The sequence below is a fragment of the Balaenoptera ricei genome, chromosome 6 (assembly GCF_028023285.1).
Source record: "Balaenoptera ricei isolate mBalRic1 chromosome 6, mBalRic1.hap2, whole genome shotgun sequence".
Lineage (NCBI taxonomy): Eukaryota > Metazoa > Chordata > Mammalia > Artiodactyla > Balaenopteridae > Balaenoptera > Balaenoptera ricei.
Genome location: NC_082644.1, coordinates 78,034,298 through 78,057,927, shown reverse-complemented (window position 1 = coordinate 78,057,927; position 23,630 = coordinate 78,034,298). Strand labels below are relative to the sequence as shown.

The following is a 23,630-nucleotide window of genomic DNA, read 5'->3' as shown; positions in this document are numbered from 1 at the left end:
CAAGAAGACATTAAGAAAACTTCTTTGTTGCTTTGTTGTTACTAATGATGAGTTCTGGGTTATTTTCCACAAGAAGTATTGGGGAAAGAAGTCAGAGTGCTTCTAACGAAATTATAGGATAGGTAGAATATCCTACTGGGTCAGTATAAAAGTGCTTCTGGGACAGGGCAGGGGTGAGAAAGAAGGGTTTCAAGATTTCTGCTTTACACGAAGTGGTACTGTGTTAACTTCATATAGACTAAGAAGTTAAAGATGTATACTGCAATCCTTAGAGCAATCTCTAAAAATTAATGCAAAGAGATATAGTTAAATGTTAAGAATTAAATTAAAATGAAATTCAAAATATTCAGTTAATCCAAAAGAAGTCAGGAAAGGGACTTCTCTGGTGGTCCAGTGGTTAAGACTCTGCGTTCCCAATGCTGGGGGCCCGAGTTCAATCCCTGGTAAGGGAACTAGATCCCACATGCTGCAAGTAAGAGAGCCCACATGCTGCAACTAAAGATCCTGCGTGCCACAACTAAGATCTGGTGCAGCCAAATAAATAAATAAATATTTAAAAAAAAAAAAGTCAGGAAAGGAGGTACAGAGCCAGAAAAGAAAGGGAACAAACAAAATAAATAGTACAACAGCAGACCTAAATATAGCCATATCAATAATTTATATCAAATGTTAAAGGACTAAACATTCCAATTAAAATTCAGAAATTGTCAGAATGCCAGAAAAGCAAGATCCAGCTATGTAAGTTGTCTGCAAGAGATAGGTTAAATGTAAAAATACAGACAAGCTGAAAGTAAATGGATGGAAAAAAAAGATATACTATGCAAATGGTAAGCATAGGAGGGCTGGAACAACTATACTAATCTCAAATTAAGACAACTTCAAAACAAAGAGCATTATCAGAGAGAAAGATGGATGTACATCAGAGACATGACAATCATAATACGTGTGTACCTAATAATAGAGCTTCAAAATACATAAACAAAAATTGATGGAACTTAAGGGAGAAACAAAATATCACCATCATAGATGGAGATTTTTAACACTCCTTTCTTGGCAATTAATAGAACTATTAGACAAAAAAAAAAATCAGTAAAGACATAGAAGATCTAAAAAACAATATCAACCACCTTTACCTAAGTGACATTTACTTACGTGACAGCACTGTGCCCAATACATGCAGAATATATATTCTTTTCAGGAGCACGTGGTACATGCACCATGATAATTCATATACTGGGTCATAAAATCTCAATAAATTTAAAAGGATTAAAATTACACAGAGTATGAATTAAAGGGGAATGAAATTAAGCTAGAAATCAGTAAGAAAAAGATATTTAGGGAAATCTCAGATATTTGAAAAATTAACACATTGAAATAATCCATAGGTCAAAAAAGAAATCAGGGAAATTAGAAAGTATTTCAAACTGAAAGATAATGAAAATATATCAAAATTTGGGCGGCTGCAGATAAAGAAGTGCTACAGGGAAATTTATAGCTTTATATGTTTATCAATGATGCTAGAGGTTAAATCAAAAGAACCTAGAGAAAGAAGAACAAAGTAAACCCCAATTAAGTAGAAATCAAGGAAACAGAAAATACTATGCCAACAAATTTGACAGCTGGAATGAAATGGACAAATTCCTTGAAGCAATGAATCTGGTACTATATAAAACTTGGAGTAAACTAATTTTTTAAAGACAGCGCAGGAGTAACAACTCCTGAGTAATAACTCAAAATGTTGGAGAAAAAAAAAGGTATGGTGTGGGGGGAAAAACTATTTACAAAAACTATAAAGTGCCTAGGAATAAACCTAACAAAAGATACATAAGCTCCTTGCAGTGAGAATTATAAAACTTTATTGAGAGACTTTTTAAAAGACCTAAATAATTTGAGGCTATAAAATATCATTGAAAAGGAAATGGGCTCCATATTGTAAAGATGACAGTTCTCTCCAAATTGATCTATAGTTTCAATGCAATTATGATTCCAAAGGGTAATGTAATGCTACAAGATGACTGTACATGGAAGAGCAAAGGGCCTAGTAGAGTCAAGATATTCCTGAAGAACAAGATGTGGAGGATTGCTCTAAAGATATCAAGGATTTACTACAAAGCTATGGTAATTAAGACACTGTTGAATTGGCCCAAGATAGCAAATAGACCAATCTAACTGAATAGAGAGCTCCCCCAAAGTTGTGTGTATTTATGAAAACTTAACTTGTGACAAAGCAGGTACTGCATAACAGTGAAAAAAGGACAACTATTCAATTTATGGTGTTAAGAAAACTAGTTATTCCATACAGGGAAGGAGAATGAACTTGAGTCTTTTTTCACACCACAAAAACACACAAATCAATTCCACATGGATGAAAGATTTAAATGTGGAAGCAAAAATATAAAACCATAAAATGTCTAGAACTGGGACAGGAAAGAACTTCTTAAACAAGATGTAATATGTGTAAACCAGAAAAGAAAACACTGATAAACTTGACTACATTAAAATTAAGGTATCACAGAGAGTAAAAATACAAGACACAAATTGGGAGGAAATATTTATAATATTTACAACACCTACTACCCATAAGAACATTGCTTTCTAGACTATAAAAGAAGCTCTTCCAAATCAGAAAAAACCCAACTAAACCAATTTTTTTAAAGGGCAAAGAATTTAACAATCCTTTTACAAAAAGCTAGAGATCCAAGTTGGGCCAAGCAGAGACTGGGATTAGTCAGGGTGGTCTTGAGGCAGAGGTGGTGGTGAAAGGGCCAATGCCTTAAACAAGACAAAAAAGAAGCATAAACTAAACAAAGAAAAGATTGATAATTTAGACCACATTTAAGTTTAGAACTTGTTCAACAAGACACCATGCAGAGTAAAGAGCCAGGATTACTGCTCCAGGAATGGTCCATAAACCATATAAAAAGATGTCCAATTTCACTGGGGAAATACAAACTGAGGCCACAATGAGATACCATATCACACTGCTCCGCTAAGACCATACTCAGTTTACTGGTGAGGATGTGACAAAAAGGCATCTCTCGTCCTCTACTAGAATGATAAACTGGTAAAAAGCACTTTGGGAAGCTTTGGCACTACCTAGTCCAGGTGAAGTTAAACATATTCTACAACTCAGTAATTCCACTCTGTAGAGACATTCTTGCACATGCGCCTTAGAAATTATGAACAAGCATGCTCATAGCACACTATTTGTAACTGCAAAAATCTGAACAAACTGAAACGTTTATCAACAATGAAGTGGATTCATATGATGGAATACTATACTTAATACAAATGAATGAAATATGATTACATGCATAAAAATATGAAATAAGAAAAATAAGAAAGCAAATGACCCAATTTTAAAATTGGGCAAAAATAAAATAAAATAAAATTGGGCAAAATTTGAACATTTTACCAAAGACGATATACAGATAGCAAGTAAGCACTTAGAAGATGCTCAACATCATTAGTCATTAGGGGAATGCAAAGGGATAAACTACAATGGGATACATGAGATACTTATTTAGAAAGATTAACATTAAAGTCTGACTAAACCAACTGTTGGAGAGAATATGTAGGAGCTAGATCTCTCATACACTGCTCGTGGCAATGTAGAATGGTACAACCACTTTGGAAACCAGTTTGGCAGTTTGCTAATAAGTTAAATATACACTTACTATGTGATCCAGCCTTTCCACTCCTAGGTATTTATTCACCCAAGAGAAAAAAAGCCTATGTCCATACAAATGTTCTCAGCAGCTTTATCTGTAATAGCCCCAAACTGAAAGCAACCTACATGTCCATCATCAGTGAATGGATAAACAAATTGTGATATATCCATACATATATATATATAAAAATATAAATATCAATAAAATAAATGGAAAATTACTCAGCTATGAAAAAGAATGAAATCTTGCCATCTGCAACATTATGGATGGACCTAGAGGATATTATGCAAAGTGAAGTAAGTCAGAGAAAGACAAATATTGTATCATTTTATTTATATGCGGAATCTAAAAAACAAGTGAGCAAACTTGAGAAGCAGTCATAGATACACAGAACAAACAGGTGGTTGCCAGAGGGGAGGCAGACGCGGGGATGAGAGGAAAACAAGAGGAAATGGAAAGATCAAACAGAAAAGCTACTGTTTATTACCCTACTTATTATATTTCTGTGCTTATTAATAAACAACTGGTTGCCCTATCTTCTCACAACAGCCTTGAGGTATAGGGGCGTGGGGTAATTAATATATAGGTAGTACCAACCAGTTAGAGGACAGTTATCTTCCTTGCACTCTTTTCCTCTAGAAGATCATAGTAGTTTCTCCCTTCAAAGCACTTATATATAATTTTCTTCCTTACCTTCTTCTTTACTTGGTTACTGTCTTTATTAACTATTAAAATATAAGGTAAATACCTTATATGTTGTTATCGTCTCCTCATTTTCTTTGACAACACACACAAGTTTGATATAACAAAGGTCTTGGAATCTCACTTTTGATCACCGCGCAGAGCAAGCAGGGAATTCTGTGCGCTTCCCACGTAATTTAAGAGGCAAACGATTTTAGGTTTCAGTCGGAAGAGGGCTGTGCTCCAGGATTAGCTCTTAGATGAGCGACGCATCTTCTCTGCAACTTCATCAGTGAATTTTTAATCAAAAGATCAAGGAATGTGGTGCCTACTTCACCTTCCAGAACAGCCACTGCAAAACACTCTCGTTGGTTTGTTTTCTTTTGTTTTGTTTTTGCATACTGGCTTTATCTATTTCCCTCAGCCCCGACCCCCGTTCAGCAGTCTGTCTGGCGTAATCATTTAATGTAGCGCTAAAGCCTGTTAATACTAATTTATTAAATTTGTATAATTCTGTTTTAACCTCCGGGGGACGTCCCGGCGACCACTGACTCAAGGAAGGGAATATTAACATATACACTTTAAGCTCGGGATTTGCACACCCCTCTCCCCGTCCCTGAGGAAAAATCACACCCTCCAAGGACACCACCACTCGGCCTTTAATAAACCTGCCGCGGCCTTCCCGCCTCGCCCCGGGGCGCGCACTTCCGGCCGCAGGGGCGCTCGGGAGCTCGCCCCGCGAGCCTCCACCAACCAAAGGCTCCGCCTCGCCGGCGCGAGTGCGCGCGCGCACATTTGTGCGCAGGTTCGAATCTCCGCCGCTTCGTGGTTGCTCCTCAGCGTCCGGCCGCACCTCGGCGGTGGCGAGGGCAGCGTGCGCGGGCTGGGCCGCACCGGCTGCCCCGCCCCCTCCGCCCACTGCACCTTCCAGCCGCAACCTCGCCCGGACTCGGTCCTCGCCCTTCCTAGCGCTCTGCACGCTCCGCCCTCGCCCTCCGCCCCCACAGCTATCGGCGCTCGGCCTCCCGCGCCCGGCGGGCTCCGCCCGAGCCTTCGGGGCCCATGGCCAAGCGGCGTGCGGCCGAGCCCCTGACGTTCCACGTGCCTTGGAAGCGGCTCCTGCTCTGCGACTTTCCTGAGGAGCCGCCGCGGCCACCGCTCTGGATCCCGCCGCCGGGGGCCTCGCATCCCGAGCAGCCCCTCGGCGTCCCGGAGCTGCCCCGAAAGCGTAAAATCGACGCAGGGGGTATGACTGAGCCTTTGGTTTCGCCCAGCAAGCGCCGCGACGGCGGGGACACTGGCGCTCCGGACGGCGCGGAGCGTGAGGGCCGCGGCCTGGAGGCCGGCGAGCCGCCGCTGCTGCAGCCGCCCGTGCGGCCCCGCGGGCCAGGGGAGGAGCCCCGGGGCGTTCGGCCCCCGAGGGGCGGTGGCGACGACGGGGCGGAGCGCGCAGAGTCCCTGCGGGGAGACTGGGGGGCCGCACCGCGCCAGGTAGGGGCTGGCGGTGGGCTGGGCGCTCCGGCGGGGGACGGGAGGCGGGGCCCGGGGTGAGGGGAAAAAGGGTCACACTTTTCCGGGCACTGCGCGTCCCGGGAAGGAACCGATCGTTCCCCTCTAGACTCGTGTTCGTCACGACGCCCCAAAAGATGAAAAGCCGGGATTCTCGCCGCAAGAATGAACACCGACCCCCCGCCCTAGGCAGTACACCGGGGGCCCCAGAGCCCACCTTTGACAACGTTTTGGGAGAGTCCGACGAGCTGAGAGCACTAAGCTAAACTAGGGGGAGACAGATCGTTGGGTGAGGTAGTAGACGTGGCCTTGCACCTTCAGTATCTGTGCTGTCCAAGAGGGAAGCAGGGGCGTGGGTCATGACAGACTGTAGAACTAGGGGAAGACGTTGACCGTGAACCGCAATAAGTTAAGCTCAACAACAAACGTCAGAGAAAGGTGTACTGCGTCTTCCTTGGTTTAACGATGATTTTTTTTCTGGAATTCGTGATCGATTTCTTTCTAAAGAGGGTGACGAATGTGGTAGCCACCAGTTGGACATCCTTTAGGCATGGTACAGCTCTTTTGGTTGAGAGGAAGGGCCTCAGTATATTGGGAAAAGGCAGTTTTAAAATCTGATCCTATGAAAAAGGATCGTTGAGAATTAATTTGGTTCTTAAGATCAAGCGTCTGTATGAGGATCTTTGGAGAGCTCCTCTTCCTTGGGAAATGAGCCTGCCCTATCACTGCACATAAGATCTGTCTAGATCTGTGCTATTTAGTGTGGCAGCCACTAGCTGTGTGACACAACACCTAAAATGGGACTCGTCCAAATTGAGATGCACTCAAAGTAAAATACACACTAGATTTCGAAGATCTCAAAAAATTTTATATTGAATACACGCTGAAATAATCTGGAGATATTGGATTGAATAAGTTATATTAAAATTCATTTCACTTATTTCTTTTACTTTTTTAATATGGCCATCAGAAAATTTCGAATTACTTTTGTGGCTGGCATTTTGTATTTATTGGGCAGCGTTGGTCTAATCTTTGGAATTCAAGTTGCGTTTCGGCAGTTCTGGGTTGAACCAGGAGTTTTGGGGGTGGAAGAGGCAAATGTAGAGCCCAGACTTCACCAGATTCTCTTCAACTACTCCATCATAGCATCCTCCCCACGTTTTTCCATTGTCTCAAGTATCTTATGCAGAATTTATCAAACACCTTGCCAATAAAATACAGTAGTTGGGAAAGATCTTTTTCTGTGGTCATGAGAAATTATCCTTTAGATATAATTATTGTGATGAGCATTTCTGGATGAAACTATAAATTGTAAATATTTCTACCCACAGTTTTCTTGGAATTTAGAAAACATGAGCCTTACTTAGATTTTTTTTTCTTCAGACTGCTTTTAGATAGCACTTATGTTTTGAAAGTAGAATAAAGAATTAGAATTTCCAATTAAATTATGTCACACCAATGTGCAAAACCTGAAAAAACAAAAATCCAGAGTGACAGTCATCCAGACCTATTTGGTATGGAGATAAGTACTGTGTTTGCAAACTTGACCATTTTTGGTACCCAACCCATACTTAGGCTTGTCTTTCCTACCAGAATATACTGACTGCAGTATGCCACAAATTGATAAGAGGGACATGGAAATGGCAGGTAAGCAAAGGAATTTTTTAGTAAACTGACACAGACATTTGCTTAGAATCTCCTAGACACACCTGTGTCTTCTTCCACAGCAGTGACCACATCTGACAGCTCTCTGCTTCTTGTAGTCACTACAAGCCTGTGACAGGGAACAAGCTTGCCTCTAGGGGTTCCTTCTTCATCAAGACTAGTCCCCTGTTCTCTTTTGGCAAAAGCCCAGAAACCCTCATGTTCCTTTCTTTTTTTGTTCCTTGAGCTGCTTCTTTGTGCAAACTTAATTTTCTCCAGCTTCCCTCTTTCTTTCCTGCCACCAAAGATGCATGGTTTTTGTTTTAAGGGTCTTACAGCCAAGGGAAAATAGGATATAGCAAAAACATGTAGAAGTTAAAAAGCTTTTTCAGTTCATGCAGCAAATGTCTCCCTGGTTCCTGTTTTGCTCAGAAAAGAGGTTAAGTCCCTACCCTTACCCTTGGGATCTCATTTGGGAAGAATTTCCTCAAATATGTCCTTTCCATATTGAGGATGCAGTCTAGGCAGAATCGTGGTACCTATTTTTCTGTCCTAGAACCTCAGAATATTTGAGTTGTTTCAGGTGTTTTTTTAACCGGACAACTAAAATAAAACCAGGTATTACTTCAATAAATATTCATGTATTTTCTCATGTTAGTGTCACTTTAGTGTCACTTTATGCAGATTGAGTACTCTGTCGGTGCTGACCCTTACTGTTAAATACTTTAAATAGAAAGGAAGCAGAAATGTTGTGATTTTGGTTCATAGTGATATTGGTTCATAGGCTTCTTGGGATATAATAACTAGCTATATTGGGCACTTATAGTGCTAAACTGTAATTTGCACAAGAGCCTTTCTGCTTTTTTACCAATGATGAAAGAGACCTAGGTCGAGATCAGAGTTAACGGGTGGAGGAGTTATCATGCTAGCCCAGGTCTGTCTGGTGGCAAAGTCTGTGCTCTTAGCTACTAGGTTATAGTGACCTCATTAAGGATCTTTTTTGGTTTGTTTTTATAAGTAGATCATTTGAACAATAGTTTTTTTTTTCCAAAAGACAGAGAAATAGGTCCTTGTTCTTAACCCTATTTACTTATTAAAATTAAGTTTTTCTTGGCATCCTTTGAATTATTACATTTTTATCCCAGTGTTAAGGAATTCCAAAGAGACTCTTAATTCTCTTAAGCCTTAGTGTCTAAGGCAGTGAATAAACTTATTATTGAGAAGACCTGTGCTCCCCATTTAAGTAACTAGCCACATGTGGCTATTGAGCATTGAAATGGGGCTAGTCTGAATAGTGCTGGAAGTGTAAAATACCTGGCAGATTTTGAAAACTTTTAGTTAGACAAAAAGAATGTAAAATATCTCATTAATTTTTAAAAATATTGACTGCATGTTGAAATGATAGTATTTTGGCTTTATTAGGTCAAGTAAAATTTTAAGATTAATTTCACCTGTTTCTTTTTACTTTTTTTTTTAACTGAAGTTACTAGAAAATTTTAAATTACATGTGTGGCTTTCATTATATTTCTGTTGGTTAATGCTGCTGTAGCAAGTATGAACCTAAAGTACAAACACAACTTAGTAGACTAAATATAGATATATAGATATCCATCTGGGAAAGGTGTTAACCTTCAAAGTGGTCACTTTGGAAGCCTATATGTAATTGCAATGCCACTTCCTTTGCACAAAGTATTTTAGTTTTGTGCCAGTTTTGAACTTCATTGGAATATCAACTTCACTTAATAGTTACTTGAAACAATTTTATAGCCTGTTAACAGTAAGCTGTTGAATTTTGAAGGGGCCAGCATTCACTTGGATTTATCAGTTTTGGTATCTTGACTCATGTCTTGTACAAAATGGTATCTTTAATAAAATGACCAGTTTAAGATTTTCTTGTTATTTACCATGTTTTTATTCTAATGCTTTTTAGAAGGTTGTCAAAATATTTTAGCCTACGTCAAGTCAATCCCTTAAAATACCAAACATCAGGAAAAAGACCAAAAGTAAATTTTAAGATGTGTGCATGTGTTTTTTAAATAAATTGTTTTCCTCACTGAAAGGTAAAAAATTTTAAGACCATCTTCAGGCATTATTTTTTGGTTGAAAAATGGAAGAAAATTCTGGGAAGAGAAGCTCTTGGAGGAAATTCTTTTAAATTTAAACTACTAACAGGAAATACTTTCACAAATTCATGAATATGAAAATGCACAGATTTGACTGAGTCCATGAAGTACTTTGATTAGGCAGAATTAAAAATATATATTTGTTGAAGATGCAAAGTTAAAGACTGCAAAATCTTAACGTGAGTTTGCTTTTAAAACAGAAAAAAATTTATTTCATGAAAAAACTTAATTTTTTCTACACCATTGATGTACTTTCATCTCTCTCTTCTTTTCACTAAAGCTCGATGAAGAATTTTGGCAGTATAACACCTTCCAGTACTGGAGGAATCCTTTACCACCTATTGATCTGGCAGACATTGAAGATGTAAGTGAAGACAACCTGACAGAAACAACACTTCAGGACAAGAATGAAGTTGTTGAGATCGATATGGAGTCCTGACAGAAGGAGCTGAAGAAATGGGTTTTTCTGAATTTGAGGAGACATCTCTAAGTGAATTTCTGTATTCTTAAGGAAAAAAGTTATTTTCCATATTTGATGTGATATCATCCCCAAACCTGAAAAATGAGGAAAAGTTGAGATAAATGCCTGCAGTCACTACTATACCTCCCGAAAGGGATTTGTCAAGGATATAGTGCAGTTATAGGAGAAGTATTTTATGTATGCATTCTTAAGAAAAATTTATGTTTAGGTTCTAAATTTGAAGATATCAATCTTACAAAAAGGAATTGTGACAGTTTTAGAAATAGATGGGAAACATTCAGATATTCCTCTTGTTGCACCAAAAAGTTAATTTGTGGTACATGAAATGAATATTGTTTTATAATAACTTATTAATAAAATGCTTTCTAATACATTTCATCGACTCTTCTTCGTTGAACAAATAGCTGACTTAAACATCTATGCAAACTTAAAATGTGGGGGATTCTTTCTGAAACCTGGTATTTTAAAAGAGCTTTCTAAATGTACAGTAGTGAAAATTTTAATTTGGATAGGATGTTTGCATAACTTCCAATATTTAACGTTTGTTAAACTTGACTTTGGGCAATCAAAGATGGATAAAGAACAAAGAGAAATGAGTAGGTGCTTCCTTCCCCCTTTTCCCAGGATAGGAGGAAAGAAATTTATTTTATTTCTTTTTCTTTTATTTTTTAAATTTCTTGGTTTTGAATTGCTTTGAGGGCATGCTGTTTATTGCTTATTATTTTAGACTTGTACTTGTCAACACTGACAACACTTCAGATGGGCCCCACTCTTGACAAATTCTCATATAATTGTTCTGAGGTGGGCTTTGGGTGCAGCTATTTTTTTAAGCACCAGTCTTCCTTCTTCCCATTCCTCAAATGAGCAGGCCAGTTCAAGAACCACTAGACTAATGATTGTTTTTCCTGTTTAAAGGAGATAACTAACTTGAGCTGAAGCACTGCCTCCTTAGTTAGCTTTGTTTTTATTTTGCTCTGTTGATGGCTTTGTTACAACTGAATTATTGTGTCATTATTACTGTTTCATTGTTAAATAAAGTAAGCAATTTGTGTTTAAGTTATATTAATAACTAAGTTACTAATAACTTAGTAATTAAGTTAATTTTTGCATTGCATTCAGAATGTTGGCTTTGTAATTGACTAACTCATCTTGCTTGTATATTTTTTGTTGTTGTTAATGACATTAGATCCAAAATTTAGGAAAGATGATAAATGCCAATGAGAGAGAGAGAGAACCACCAATGTTTTGTGTGTACTGTAGGATTTAAGTATGGGTTGACATTAATAATATTCTAGAACAGAAGACAAACTGTATAATTAAGGGTTTGAAGTCAGACAGTTCAAAGTCTTGGCCTGCCACTTTCTACCTGTGTAACATTAAGCAAGTTATTTTTCATCTCCAAGCTCCAGATGCCTCACTTGTAAAATGAGAAACACTAAATAGTATCTACCTCAGACTATGTTTATTATCAAGCAGTATACTAAGTACCTGCAACATCTTGTTTAATTCTCGTAATGATCTTATGGGTACAAAAAAAATAATTGGAATAAATGTGCTTCCTATAGTTGCACTTCATTCCACTTTAAATTGCTACTAGAAGTTTAAGAATAAGAGGGGATTGAAGAAATAGCAAACAAAGCAGGCAGGCGGGGGGAAGAAGCAGTTAAAGTACTGTGGAAAGGATAAACTTTCTTCCTCCTTTCTCTTTGACCTGAGGGTAGGAAGGTGTTCATTTTTTATTTTTGGAAGGTGTCTATTTTTGTGCACTGCTCTTCCTAGTGCCTGAACAGTGCCTGCCACATAGTGGTCAGTCAATAAATATTGCATGAACGAATGAATGGGTGTTCCTATTTGTTGATGGGAGAGTCATGCCAGCAATTTTAGACCATTTTCTAAAGATGCAAATACAAAAGTTTTGTTACAGAGATCCAGTAGTAAAACATTGGAAATGTGCTAACTTTATTATATTTATTGTATAGTAACGTAAGGACTAAGACATGTCCCCCGGATGAACAGTAGGAGGTGGTTACTTTGACAAGAAGTTTCATCGGACACCACACTGCAATGTCTGAGTGAAGGAGATCCAAAGAGTAGCTTGGATGACTTTTTCAAGCATATGTCAAAAAACATCAAAACCATAAGGTAGGACTTCCCTGGTGGCACAGTGGTTAAGAATTTGCCTGCCAATGCAGGGGACAGGGGTTCGATCCCCGGTCCGGGAAGATCCCACATGCCATGGAGCAGCTAAGCCTGTGTGCCTTAACTACTGAGCCTGCACTCTAGAGCTTGCGAGTCATAACTACTGAGCCCATGTGCCGCAGATACTGAAGCCCACGGCCTAGACCCTGAGCTCTGCAACAAGAGAAGCCACCGCAATGAGAAGCCTGCACACTGCAATGAAGAGTAGCCCCTGCTCGCCGCAACTAGAGAAAGCCTGCGCACAGCAACAAAGACCCAACGCAGCCAAAAATAAATAAATAAAACAAAAAAAATAAGGTAAAGATTCACGGAAAACACTTGCTGTTAACATGTTAAAAGATTTAATATTTTTATGTAGGTGTATATATAAGTACAATGTAAACATTTGCACATATATGTTAAATATGTATAATATATACATGCAGGGTGTGTGTGTGTGTATATATACATATATATACAGAGAGAGATTTGAAATAATTTTGTCCTTTAAAAAAAAGTTGTTAATTTAGTAACCCTCAGGTAACTTGGCAAAATTGCATTGTGGATAAATTGAGATGGAAATTAAAAAGTAGGTTTTTCTTTTTCTTTTTTTTTTTTTTTTTAACTTGTATGCCCTTCACCCAGATTCCCTATTGTAATATCTTACATTATCACAGTATGATTATGAACATGAGGAAATTAGCATCAATATAATTCTATTATACTTTGATGAGGACATGGAAAGAGTGACTTCAGACAACTCGTTTAAAGAATATATGTCAAAAACCTAAAAAAAAGGAAGGTTCAGATTTCACCATTGTCTTATTAACATCCCTTTTCTGTCTTATTAACATCCCTTTTCTGCCTCAAGATTCAATCCGTGTCATATATTTAGTTGTACCTCCTTAGTCCTCTTTAAACAATTCCTCAGAATTTCTTTGCCTTTCATGATCTTGATACTTTTTGACGAGTATTCTGGTTAGTTATTTTATCAGATGGCACTCAATTTCTGTTTGTTACTTCCCATAATTATGCATTTTTGATAAGAACTCCATAGAAGTGATGTAACCTTAGTGCATCATACCAGGAGGCATGGGATGTCAGTTTGTCTCTTTATTGGTGATTGTAACTGATTACTTGGTCAAGGGGGTGTCTGCCAGGTTTCTCTCTTGTAAAGTTACAATTTCCTCCTTTGTAATTAATAATTATCTTTTGGAAAGATACTTCGAAACTATATAAATTTCTCATTCTGCCCACAAATTAGAATCTTGATGATTCTTGCCTGAAATACTTAATTTCTCTGGTATCTGTCAAATGGTAATTTTCTATTTCCATCATCCCTAGTATATTTATTTATTGGAATTCTACTGTAAAGGAAGACCTTTCCTTTCATCCTCATTTCTATATTCAGTTGTTTATATCAGTATAGACTAATGAGTATATATTTTATTCTATGAGTTATAATCTGTTACTATCATTATTTTGTTGCACAAATCCTAGGTTTAGCCATTGGGAGTCCCTTCAAGTTGGCTCTTGTGCCTTCCCCTTTTTAAATGTATTTTATTATTTATTGTGTGAATACTGGTTAATATTGGCAGTGCACTTTTGCATTTACAAGGTCTCTGGATGGAAATCAGTGCCAGCTGTGGCAACTCTGTTACTCACTAAACAGTTTGAGCCTTGGTATCCTCCTCAGAAAATGGGGACACTAATACTTCCCTCAGAGGAGCAGAGTTGGGGTGAAATGATATGGTGGCTGTGGGGAAACCATAGTGGGCACTAAATACGTATCTCTCCTTTTACAGTACTTGAAATGCATGTATTCACTATCTTTCAGATAGGTAGATGGATAGATAGACAGATAACTATTAGTGATCTCTCAATACCTGAAGTTGATTGAGGAAAACACTCTAGGAAGATCAGTTTTAAAGAATTTCAGCTGTTGAATTATCTGGAGTCCACAGACCTAAACAGTAATACCATAACACCTTATATTTGTTGATTGCTGTATCTTGTATTCTAATGATATGACCCTGTGATAGGCAGAGATGGGCCCCAAGATTCCCAGACCCTGTTGTTAACATCCAGTTATTTGATCAAACACTAATTTAGGTACTACTTGAATACCTTTGCAGATATAATTAAGGTCTCAAACAAGTTGACCTTAAGATAGGGAGATGAGTTGGTGGGCCTGATCTAATCATACAAGCCCTTTAAATATGGGTGGAGAGGCTAGAGAAGTCAGAGAGATACAGAGTGGAGGAGGGATTCAATCTGAGAGTAATTTTCATCTGGCTTTGAAGATGGAGGGAGCCCATGTGACAAGAACCTGAGAGCAACCACCAGAGGCCGAGGGCCTAAGTCCTGGTGACAACCCAGAAAGAAAATGGGACCCCAGTCCTACAACCTCAAGGATCAACTCAGCCAACAACCTGAATGAACTTGGAAGTGGATTCTTCCCCAGAACCTTCAGAAGGAACATAGCCTGGCTGACACCTTGATTTCAGCTTAATAATACTCTCAACAGAGAACGTTACATGTCAAGCTGGACTTCTGACATTTAGAAGTGAGTTAATAAATTAATAAATTTTGTTCTGTTTTTCCAGGCTGCTTAGTTTGTGGCAATTTATTATGCAGCAATAGACAGCTAATACAGACCCCATCACTTTTTAACACTTCCTTAGCTTCTCACACAAGATGTTTGGCACAGATGTTTCTCATGTAATTTCTCTACCCTAGTCCTGAAATTATTTCTCCAAAAAGCCCTGATTCCTTTATTAGAGAATGGTATTTAGAAATGAGCTCAGTGCAAGATCTGCTCATTGGTATTGGGTATCATTCCTTTTAGGTCCTCTCAGCTGACAGAAAAATAAAATATATTTTGTGTATACAACTAATGTGTTTCTATATGTATCTGTATGTTTTGTCTATATCTGTATATACATATTTTAATTATTTATTTATTTTTATTTTTGGCTGCACGGCTTGTGGGATCTTAGTTCCCCACCAGGGATCGAACCCATGCCCCCTGCAGTGCAACCATGGAGTCCTAACCACTGGACCACCAGGGAATTCCTATACATATTTTTAAGTGGATTTTTAAAACATTTAAAAATATTTAAAAACACTTGAATTCATACTGATAAACATGACAGGGTTCATTTTATCTTCCCATCTTTCCTTATTTGTAACTCCTTTCTCCAACTGTGAGAAAATGAGGCTTTTCATCCACAGTATATTTATTTACTCAGTCCTCAAATACATATAACATAGTTTGTAAACTGCTAACCCATACTTCTGTAATAAGTAGGTGGCTAATTAGAGCAAAATATTTGTATACACTTTTCTTTTTGTCTTTAGTCTTTGGATATGCAATTAAAATATTGTTTCCCAAAGTTACTTCATTTGATTCTATTTTCCCATCCCTCTCTTCAAAGTGGTTATGTTATTTATTTGTAATATAGTTGGATTCAGTTGTTTCTATTTTGTTTTGACTTTCCATCTATGTTCTTTTAATTTTATAAGTTTGTAAAACATTCACATAGTTCTACAAGTCAGAACTATACAAAAATGTATCATCAGAGAAGTCATTCCCCATAAATATTTTACCCCACTCTCACTCCCCTATTTTTCCTACTTTGTCACTTGCCCCTGTAAGTAAAAATCTCATTAATTTCTGATCTGTTGTTTTTATTTTTGCACTAGTGGGCAGTAGACATGTAATTTCTTCTTTATTTATATATATAATTCATACAAATTTATTATAAAACTATGATTCTAATAAATGAGTAATGGACATGCATTAAACTACAAAAAATAGTTTATAAAAGAAAAAATATACGTGAGTATAAAAAATAAACATTTCTAATCAATTGCGGTCCTAAATTTAAAACAAGATACTATAATATTTTTCTATATAAATTGGCAAAAGTTGCAGATAATGCTTTAGTTTTAGTAACACCTTTCTGTAAAGCAATTTGATAATATGCTTTCAGAGCCTTATTATAATTTGAACTGGTAATTCTATGTCTAAAAATTATCCTAAAGAAATAATCAGAAAATTAGATGCACACTTATTATTTGTAGTGTTATTTGTAATAGCAAAATATTAGAAATAAAAAACAGCTTTAAAGAGAATGGATGGGTAATTTAAATATGTGTAATAGAAGATAATGAAATCATAAAATAGTGTTAAGAATTTTTAATGATATAGAAAAATGCTTAAAAATAAAAAAATTAGGACTTTAAGAGTTGATCAAGGTGGAGTAAACTCAGTACACTCTCTCTTTCCCACTAATTACAACTAAAAACTCTAGCTAAAACATACCTGTGGTCTCTGAAAACTAAATGAAAGCATTACTGGATTAGAAACAGAAGTCAAATTTGGCAAAGCAACTCATACAGCATTAAGTTTTCTGGTTTTATTTCTTACTCTTCCCCAGCTTTGAACCAAGAGTGAACACCCAGCAGAACTGCAGTGGCAGCATGGGCAGCTCAAATTCTGAGAGAAGCTTCACTTTTTGGGTAGAAGACCAGGAAAGGGAGCTGCTTTGAGCAGGAGAGAGAATTCTGGAGGTGAGAGAGCTGGGTAAGTGATCCCATAATTCTGTATATAAACTGGCACTAATCCTGGGCTCATCCCTAAGGTACACATGCATGGCACAGACTGAAAGCTATATAGCAAAGGCTTTGAGAACTAAACAACAGTATGAACTTCTGCCCAATTTCTTCACTGATGTCTGAGTGATGCATGCATGGGACCGGCACATAGCAGCCCAGCCAGGACTTTGAAAACTGAACTGACCTGAGAGCCGTACCTACAGAAGAGACAGAATTTATGGTCTGAACCTAACTGGGCGGAGTGCCTGCTTTTAAAAAAAAGTCAACATCCTCTAGAGGATTTTAAAAAGTCCCAGAATCTCACAACATAATATTCAGGACACAATCCAAAATACTTAATATGCAAACAATCAAGAAAATGTGATCAATTTACAAGGGAAAGGTAATCAGCAGATGCCAGTTCCAAGATGAGACAGATGTTAGAATTATGAAAGTTATTTTTGTATTGAAATATAGTTGATTTACAGTCAATATTAGTTTCAGGTGTACAGCATAATGATTCAGTATTTTAATAGATTATACTCCATTAAAAGTTATTAAAAGATAATGGCTATAATTCCCTATGTTATACAATATAGCCTTGTTGCTTATCTATTTTATACACAGTAGTTTGCATCTTTTAATCCCATACCCCTAATTTTCCCCTCCCCCCTTCCCTTTCCCCTCTGGTAACCACTAGTGTGTTTTCAATATCTGTGAGTCTGTTTCTGTTTTGATATATATATTCGTTTGTATTATTTTTTAGATTCCACATATAAGTGATAATATAAAGTCTTTCTCTTTCTCTGTCTGACTTATTTCACTATGCAAAATATTCTCTAGGTCCATCCACATTGCTCCAAATAGCAAAATTTCATTCTTTTTTTATACCTCAGTAATATTCCACTGCATATATATACTACATCTTCTTTATCCATTTGTCTGTTGATGGATACTTAGGTTGCTTCCATGTCTTGGCTATTGTAAATAGTGCTGGTATGAACACTGGGGTGCATGTATATTTTTGAATTAGTGTTATTGTTTTTTCTGTATATATTCCCAGGAGTGGAGTTGCTGGATCATATGGTAGTTCTACTTTTAATTTTTTGAGGAACCTCTATATTGTTTTCCATAGTGCCTGCACTAATTTACATTACCATCAACAGTGGATAAGTGTTCACTTTTCTCCACATCCCCTCCAATATTTATTATTTGTAGACTTTTTGATGATAGCCATTCTGACACGTGTGAGGTGAAATCTCATTGAGAATTTGATTTGCATTTTCCTGATGATTACCAATGTTCAGCATATTTTCATGTGCCTGTTGGCCATCTGTATGTCTTCTTTGGGAAAATGTCTATTCAGGTCTTCTGCCCATTCTTTGATTGGTTGTTTGTTTGTTTTTTTAATATTGAGTTGGTGATCTGTTTATATATTTTGGATATTAACTGCTTGCTGGTCATATCATTTGCAATTATTTTCTCCCAGTCAGTAGGCTGTCTTTTCATTTTGTTAATGGTTTCCTTTGCTGTGCAAAAACTTTTAAGTTTAATTAGGTTCCATTTGTTTATTTTTACTTTTGTTTCTTTTGTCTTAGGAGACAGGTCTAAAAAATATTGCTATGATTTATGTCAAAGAGTGTTCTTATCTAGGAGTTTTATGGTTTCAGGTCTTACATTTAGCTCTTTAGTCCATTTTGAGTTTATTTTTGTATACAGTGTGAGGAAATATTCGAATCTCATTCTTTTATATGTAGCTCTCCAGTTTTTCCAGCACCACTTATTGAAGAGATTGTCTTCTATCCATTGTATGTTCTTGCCCCCTTGCTCGTAGATTAATTGACCATAAATGCATGGGTTTATTTATGGGCTCTCTATTCTCTTCCATTGCTTTATGTGTCAGTTTTTGTGCCAGGCCATACTGTTTTGATTACTGTTGCTTTGTAGTATAGTCTGAACTCTGGGAGTATGATACCTCCAGATTTGTTCCTTTTTCTCAAGGTTGCTTTGGCAACTTTTGTGGTTCCATATGGATTATCCATAATTATCTATAGGATTATCTGTTCTAGTTCTATGAAAAATGTCTGTAGATAGCTTTGAGTAGTATGGACATTTTAACAATATTAATTCTTCCAGTCCATGAACATGGCATACATTTCCATTTGTTTGTATCATCTTCAGTTTTCTCCATCAGTGTCTTATAGTTTTCAGAGTATAGGTTTTTCATCTCCTTGGTTAAGTTCATTCCTAGTTATTTTATTCTTTTGATAAACAATTTTAAATAGAATTTTTTCTGCTGTCTCTTTCTGATAGTTCATTTGATAGTTCATAGTTATTAGTGTGTAGAAAACAACATAGGGACTTCCCTGGTGGGGCAGTGGTGAGGGTCCGCCTGCCAGTGTGGGGGACGCAGGTTCGATCCCTGGTCTGGGAGGATCCCGCATGCTGCGGAGCGGCTGAGCCCGTGTGCCCTGGCTGCTGGGCCTGCACTCTGGAGCCCACAGGCCGCGACTACTGAGCCCACGCGTGCCTAGAGCCCATGCTCCGCGACGGGAGAGGCCACCGCGGTGAGAGGTGCACGCACAGCAATGAAGAGTAGAGAGGGCCCACGCATAGCAACAAGGACCCAACGCACCAAAAACAAATAAATGAATTAACTTAAAAAAAAAAGAAAAGCAACATATTTCTGTATATTAATCTTGTATCCTGCAACTTTGCTGAACTCATGTATTAGTTCTAATAATATTGGGATGAAAACAGTTTTTCTTCTTCCCTTCCAATTTGGTTGCCTTTCATTTCTTTTTCTTGTCTGATTGCTGTGGCTAGGACTTCCAATACTATGTTAAATAAAAGTGTGGGGAGAGTGGATGTTGCTGTCTTGTTCCCAATTTTAGAGGAAAGGATTTCAGCTTTTCACCATTGAGTATAATGTTAGCTGAGGTTTTTCATAAATGGTCTTTATTATGTTGAGATATATTCCCTCTGTATCCACTTTGATGAGAGTTTCTATCATGAGAGGATGTTGAATTTTGTCAAATGCTTCTTTTGTGTCTAGTGAGATGATCATGTGGTTTTTATCCTTTCTTTTGTTAATGTGGTGTATCACATTGATTGATTTGCAGATATTGAACCATCCTTGCATCCCTGGAATAAATCCCATTTGGTCATGGTGTGTGATCCTTTTTGTTGAATTTGGTTTGCTGATATTTTGTTGAGTATTTTTTGTTTATATTCATCAAAATATTAGCCTGTGATTTTCCTTTTTTGTAGTTTCATTGTCTGGTTGTCATATCAGGGTAATGGTGGCCTCATAGAATGAATTTGAGAGTGTTCTGTCCTCTTCAATTTTTTTTTTTTTTGGTATAGTTTGAGAAGGATATGTATTAGTTCTTCTTTTTATAGTTGGTAGAATTCCTCTGTGAAGCTGTTCAACCCTGGACTATTGTTTGCTGGAAGTTTTTTAATTACAAGCTCAATTTCACTACTAGTGATCAAGCAGTTCAAATTGTTTGTTTCTTCTTGATTTAGTCTTGGCAGGTTGTATGTTTCTATAAATATATCCATTTCTTCTAGGCTGTCTAATTTGTTGGCATATAACTGATGGTAGTATCCTCTTATGATTTTTTGTATCTCTGTGGTATTGGTTGTAATTTCTCCTCTTTCATTTCTTATTTTGTTTATTTGTTCCTCTCTCTTTTCTTCTTGGTGAGCCTGGCTAAAGGTTTATCAGTTTTGTTTATCTTTTCAAAGACCAGCTCTTGGCTTCATTGATATTTTCTATTGTTTTTTTTGGATCTCTATTTTATTTACTTCTCTGATCTTTATTATTTCCTAGCTTCTGCTGACTTTGGGCTTTGCTTTTTCTTCCTTTTCTCATTTCTTTAGATGGTAGGTTATGTTTTTTATTTGAGATTTTTCTTGTTTCTTGGAGAAGGCCTGCATCACTATAAACTTCCCTCTTAGAACTGCTTTTGCTGTATCACATACATTTTGGAGTGTTGTGTTTCCATTTTCATTTGTCTGGAGGTATTTTCTGATGTCCTCTTTGATTTCTTCATTAAGCATTGGATTTTTAGTAGCATGTTGTTTAGTTTCCATGTGTTTGTTCTTTTCCCATGTCTTTTAATGTAACTAATTTCTAGTTTCATACTGTTGTGTTCAGAAAAAATGTTTGATATAATTTCTGTCCTCTTAAATTTGTTGAGACTTTTTTGTCTGCCATTTGATTTCTCCTGGAGAACATTCCATGTGCACTTGAAAACAATGTGTATTCTGCTGTTTTTGGATGTAATGTTCTGTAGCTGTAGATTAAGTCCAACTTGTCTATTGTGTCATTTAAGACCACTGTTTTCTATTTGGCTAATCTGTCCATTGATGTAAGTGGAGTGTTAAAATCCCCTAATATTATTGTATAGTTGTCAGTTTTCCTTTTCTGTCTGTTAGTGTTTGCTTTATATATTTAAGCGCTCCTTTATTGGGTTCATATATGTTAATGAGTGTAATATCCTCTTTTTGTATTGATCATTATATTATGCCCTTCTTTGTCTTTGGTTTAGACTTTGTTTTAAAATTTCTTTTGTTTGATATAATTATTGCTACCCCCACTTTCTTCTCATTTCAATTTGCGTGAAATATCTTTTTCTGTCCTCTTACTTTCAGTCTATGTGTGTCTTTAGCCTCAAAGTGATTCTCTTGTAGGCAGCATATTGAAGAGTCTTTTTAAAAATCCAGTCAGCCTCCCCATGTCTTTTGATTCAAGCATTTAGTCCATTGACATTTAAAGCTATTATTGATAGATATGTATTTATTGCCATTTTATTACTTGTTTTCTGGTTGTTTTTGTAGTTCTTCTCTGTTCATTTTTCTTTTTGTTTCCTCCTTTGTTGTTGGTGATTTTCTTCAGTAGAGTGCTGTGTTCCTTTCTTTTTAGTTTTCTTTTTCTACTGTAGGTTTTTGATTTGTGATTTACCATGTGGTTCATATACGTTGACCTATAATTATGTCTACTTGTTTTAAACTGGTAGTCATTTAAGTTCAAACACATTCTAAAAGATCTACATTTTTTACCCCCTCTCTTACATTTTGTGTTTTTGATGTCATATTTTACATCTTCATGCTTATCCTTTAATTGTTTATTGCAGTTGTAGTTGCTTTTTAAATTTTTTGACTTTTAATCTACATACTGGCTTAATTAAGTAGTTGATCCTCAGACCTTACTATATATTTGCCTTTCCTGGTGGGATTTTCCCTATTCTATAGATTCTTCTTCTTTTCCCCTTAGAGAAGACCCTTCAGCATTTACTTTGGAGTAGGGTTAGTATTGATGAACTCTTTTAGTTTTTGGTTGTCAGAGAAGTTCTTTATCTCTCCTTCTATTCTAAATGATAATCTTCCTGGGTAGAGTATCCTAGGTTGCAGGGTTTTACCATTGAGCAGTTTGCATATATCATGCCATTCCTTCTGGCCTGTGAAGTTTCTGCAGAGAAATCAACTGATATCCTTATGGGGATTCTCTTGTATATGACTCTTTGTTTTTCTCCTGCAGCCCTTAGAATTCTCTTTATCTTTAATTTTTGCCATTTTAATTATGATATATCTTGGTGTGGGTTGTTTGGGTTAATATTTGAGATCCTCTGTGCTTCCTGGACCTGGATATCTGTTTCCTTCTTCAGGTTTGGGAAGTTTTCAGCCATAGTTTCTTCAAATAAATTTTTGATCCCTTTTTCTCTCTCTTCTTCTTCTAGGACCCCTATAATATGAATGTTGATATACTTAATGTTATCTCAGAGATATCTTTAATTGCTTTCATTTTTAAAATTTGTTTTTCTTTTTTCTGTTGTGATTGGGTGATTTCCATTATTGTATCTTCCAGATCACTTATGTGTTCTTCTATATCACTTAGTCTGCTATTCATTCCTTCTAATGTGTTTCAGCTATTTAATTATTCATTTCTGATTGGGTCTTTTTTACATTTTCTAGTACTTTGTTAAAATAGTCACTTTTTGCATTGATTTTTCCCCTAATTCAGTTAACATCTTTATTACTAATGTTTTGAATTCTTTATCTGGTAAATTATTTATTTCTGTTTCATTATTTATGAGAAAACAAGAGGTGTTTTCTCTTGTTCTTCCAATTGAGAGTAGTTCCTCTGACTTTTCATTTTGCTTAACTTTCTCTGCCTCTAAGAACTTAGGTGAAGTAGTTACCTATTATGGTCTTGAAGGAATGCTCTTATGTGGGAGCATCCCTGTGCAGACTATATTTGTCAAGTGCCTTTGGTGGAAGAGCTGGGTTTGACATGGATGCAAGTCATGTCTGTCCTCAGGGTTTCTTGGCAGCTATCACCTTGGTAGGTTGTGGGGCTAGAGATGGAGGGGCTAGAGCTGGTGCCAGCTGTGAGGCAGGACTTCCTTTCTGCTCGGTGGCTGTCATCACCCTGTTGGGAGTAGGGTCTGATCCCATGTTGCTGAAGCCTTGAGGGTTGGGCCCAAGCTGACTCTGTTGCTTTTAAGTGTGATTTTTACCCCTTCCCACACTGGGGCCCTTGCCTCAGAGGGGAGTGCAAGTGTGGCCCATGTGCAAACTGAGGTCTGATGTACTGCCTGTGCAGGCATCTGTGGCTCTGCTCAGATGCAGCCTTGGGTGCAAGTCCCCTTTGTCCCTCACAGCTGATCACTGCACCATTGTAGACTGACTCCACATGGCTGGCAGGGCCCATGGACTCTCAGCATGTATCAGGAGGTC

General features: G+C 37.2%; 2 protein-coding genes across 6 annotated transcripts in view; both read left to right on the top strand.

Moving 5' to 3' along the window:
• Positions 1-5,125: 5,125 nt before the first annotated feature.
• Positions 5,126-10,482, top strand: C6H9orf40 (chromosome 6 C9orf40 homolog). The gene is made up of 2 exons (XM_059926467.1): positions 5,126-5,843; positions 9,909-10,482. Exons 1-2 carry the CDS (start codon positions 5,415-5,417, stop codon positions 10,065-10,067), a joined length of 588 nt encoding a protein of 195 aa, XP_059782450.1. The 5' UTR covers positions 5,126-5,414; the 3' UTR covers positions 10,068-10,482.
• Positions 10,483-11,678: 1,196 nt separating this feature from the next.
• TRPM6 (transient receptor potential cation channel subfamily M member 6) overlaps positions 11,679-23,630 on the top strand; it is a 211,052-nt gene continuing 199,100 nt past the window's right edge. For 4 of the 5 annotated variants that reach the window (XM_059924925.1, XM_059924926.1, XM_059924923.1 and 1 more), the window contains exons 1-3: positions 11,679-12,605; positions 14,591-14,853; positions 16,730-16,875. The gene's annotated coding sequence lies outside the window, so the exon portion shown is untranslated. The remainder of the gene's footprint in view (positions 12,606-14,590; positions 14,854-16,729; positions 16,876-23,630) is intronic. The other variant, XM_059924924.1, reaches the window with a different exon arrangement.

Coding starts and splice junctions, on each gene's coding strand:
- C6H9orf40 (XM_059926467.1), top strand. CDS start 5,415: ATGGCCAAGCGGCGTGCGGCCGAGCCCCTGACGTTCCACGTGCCTTGG. Junction 5,844..9,908: donor GGGGGGCCGCACCGCGCCAG/GTAGGGGCTGGC, acceptor TTTTCACTAAAG/CTCGATGAAGAATTTTGGCA.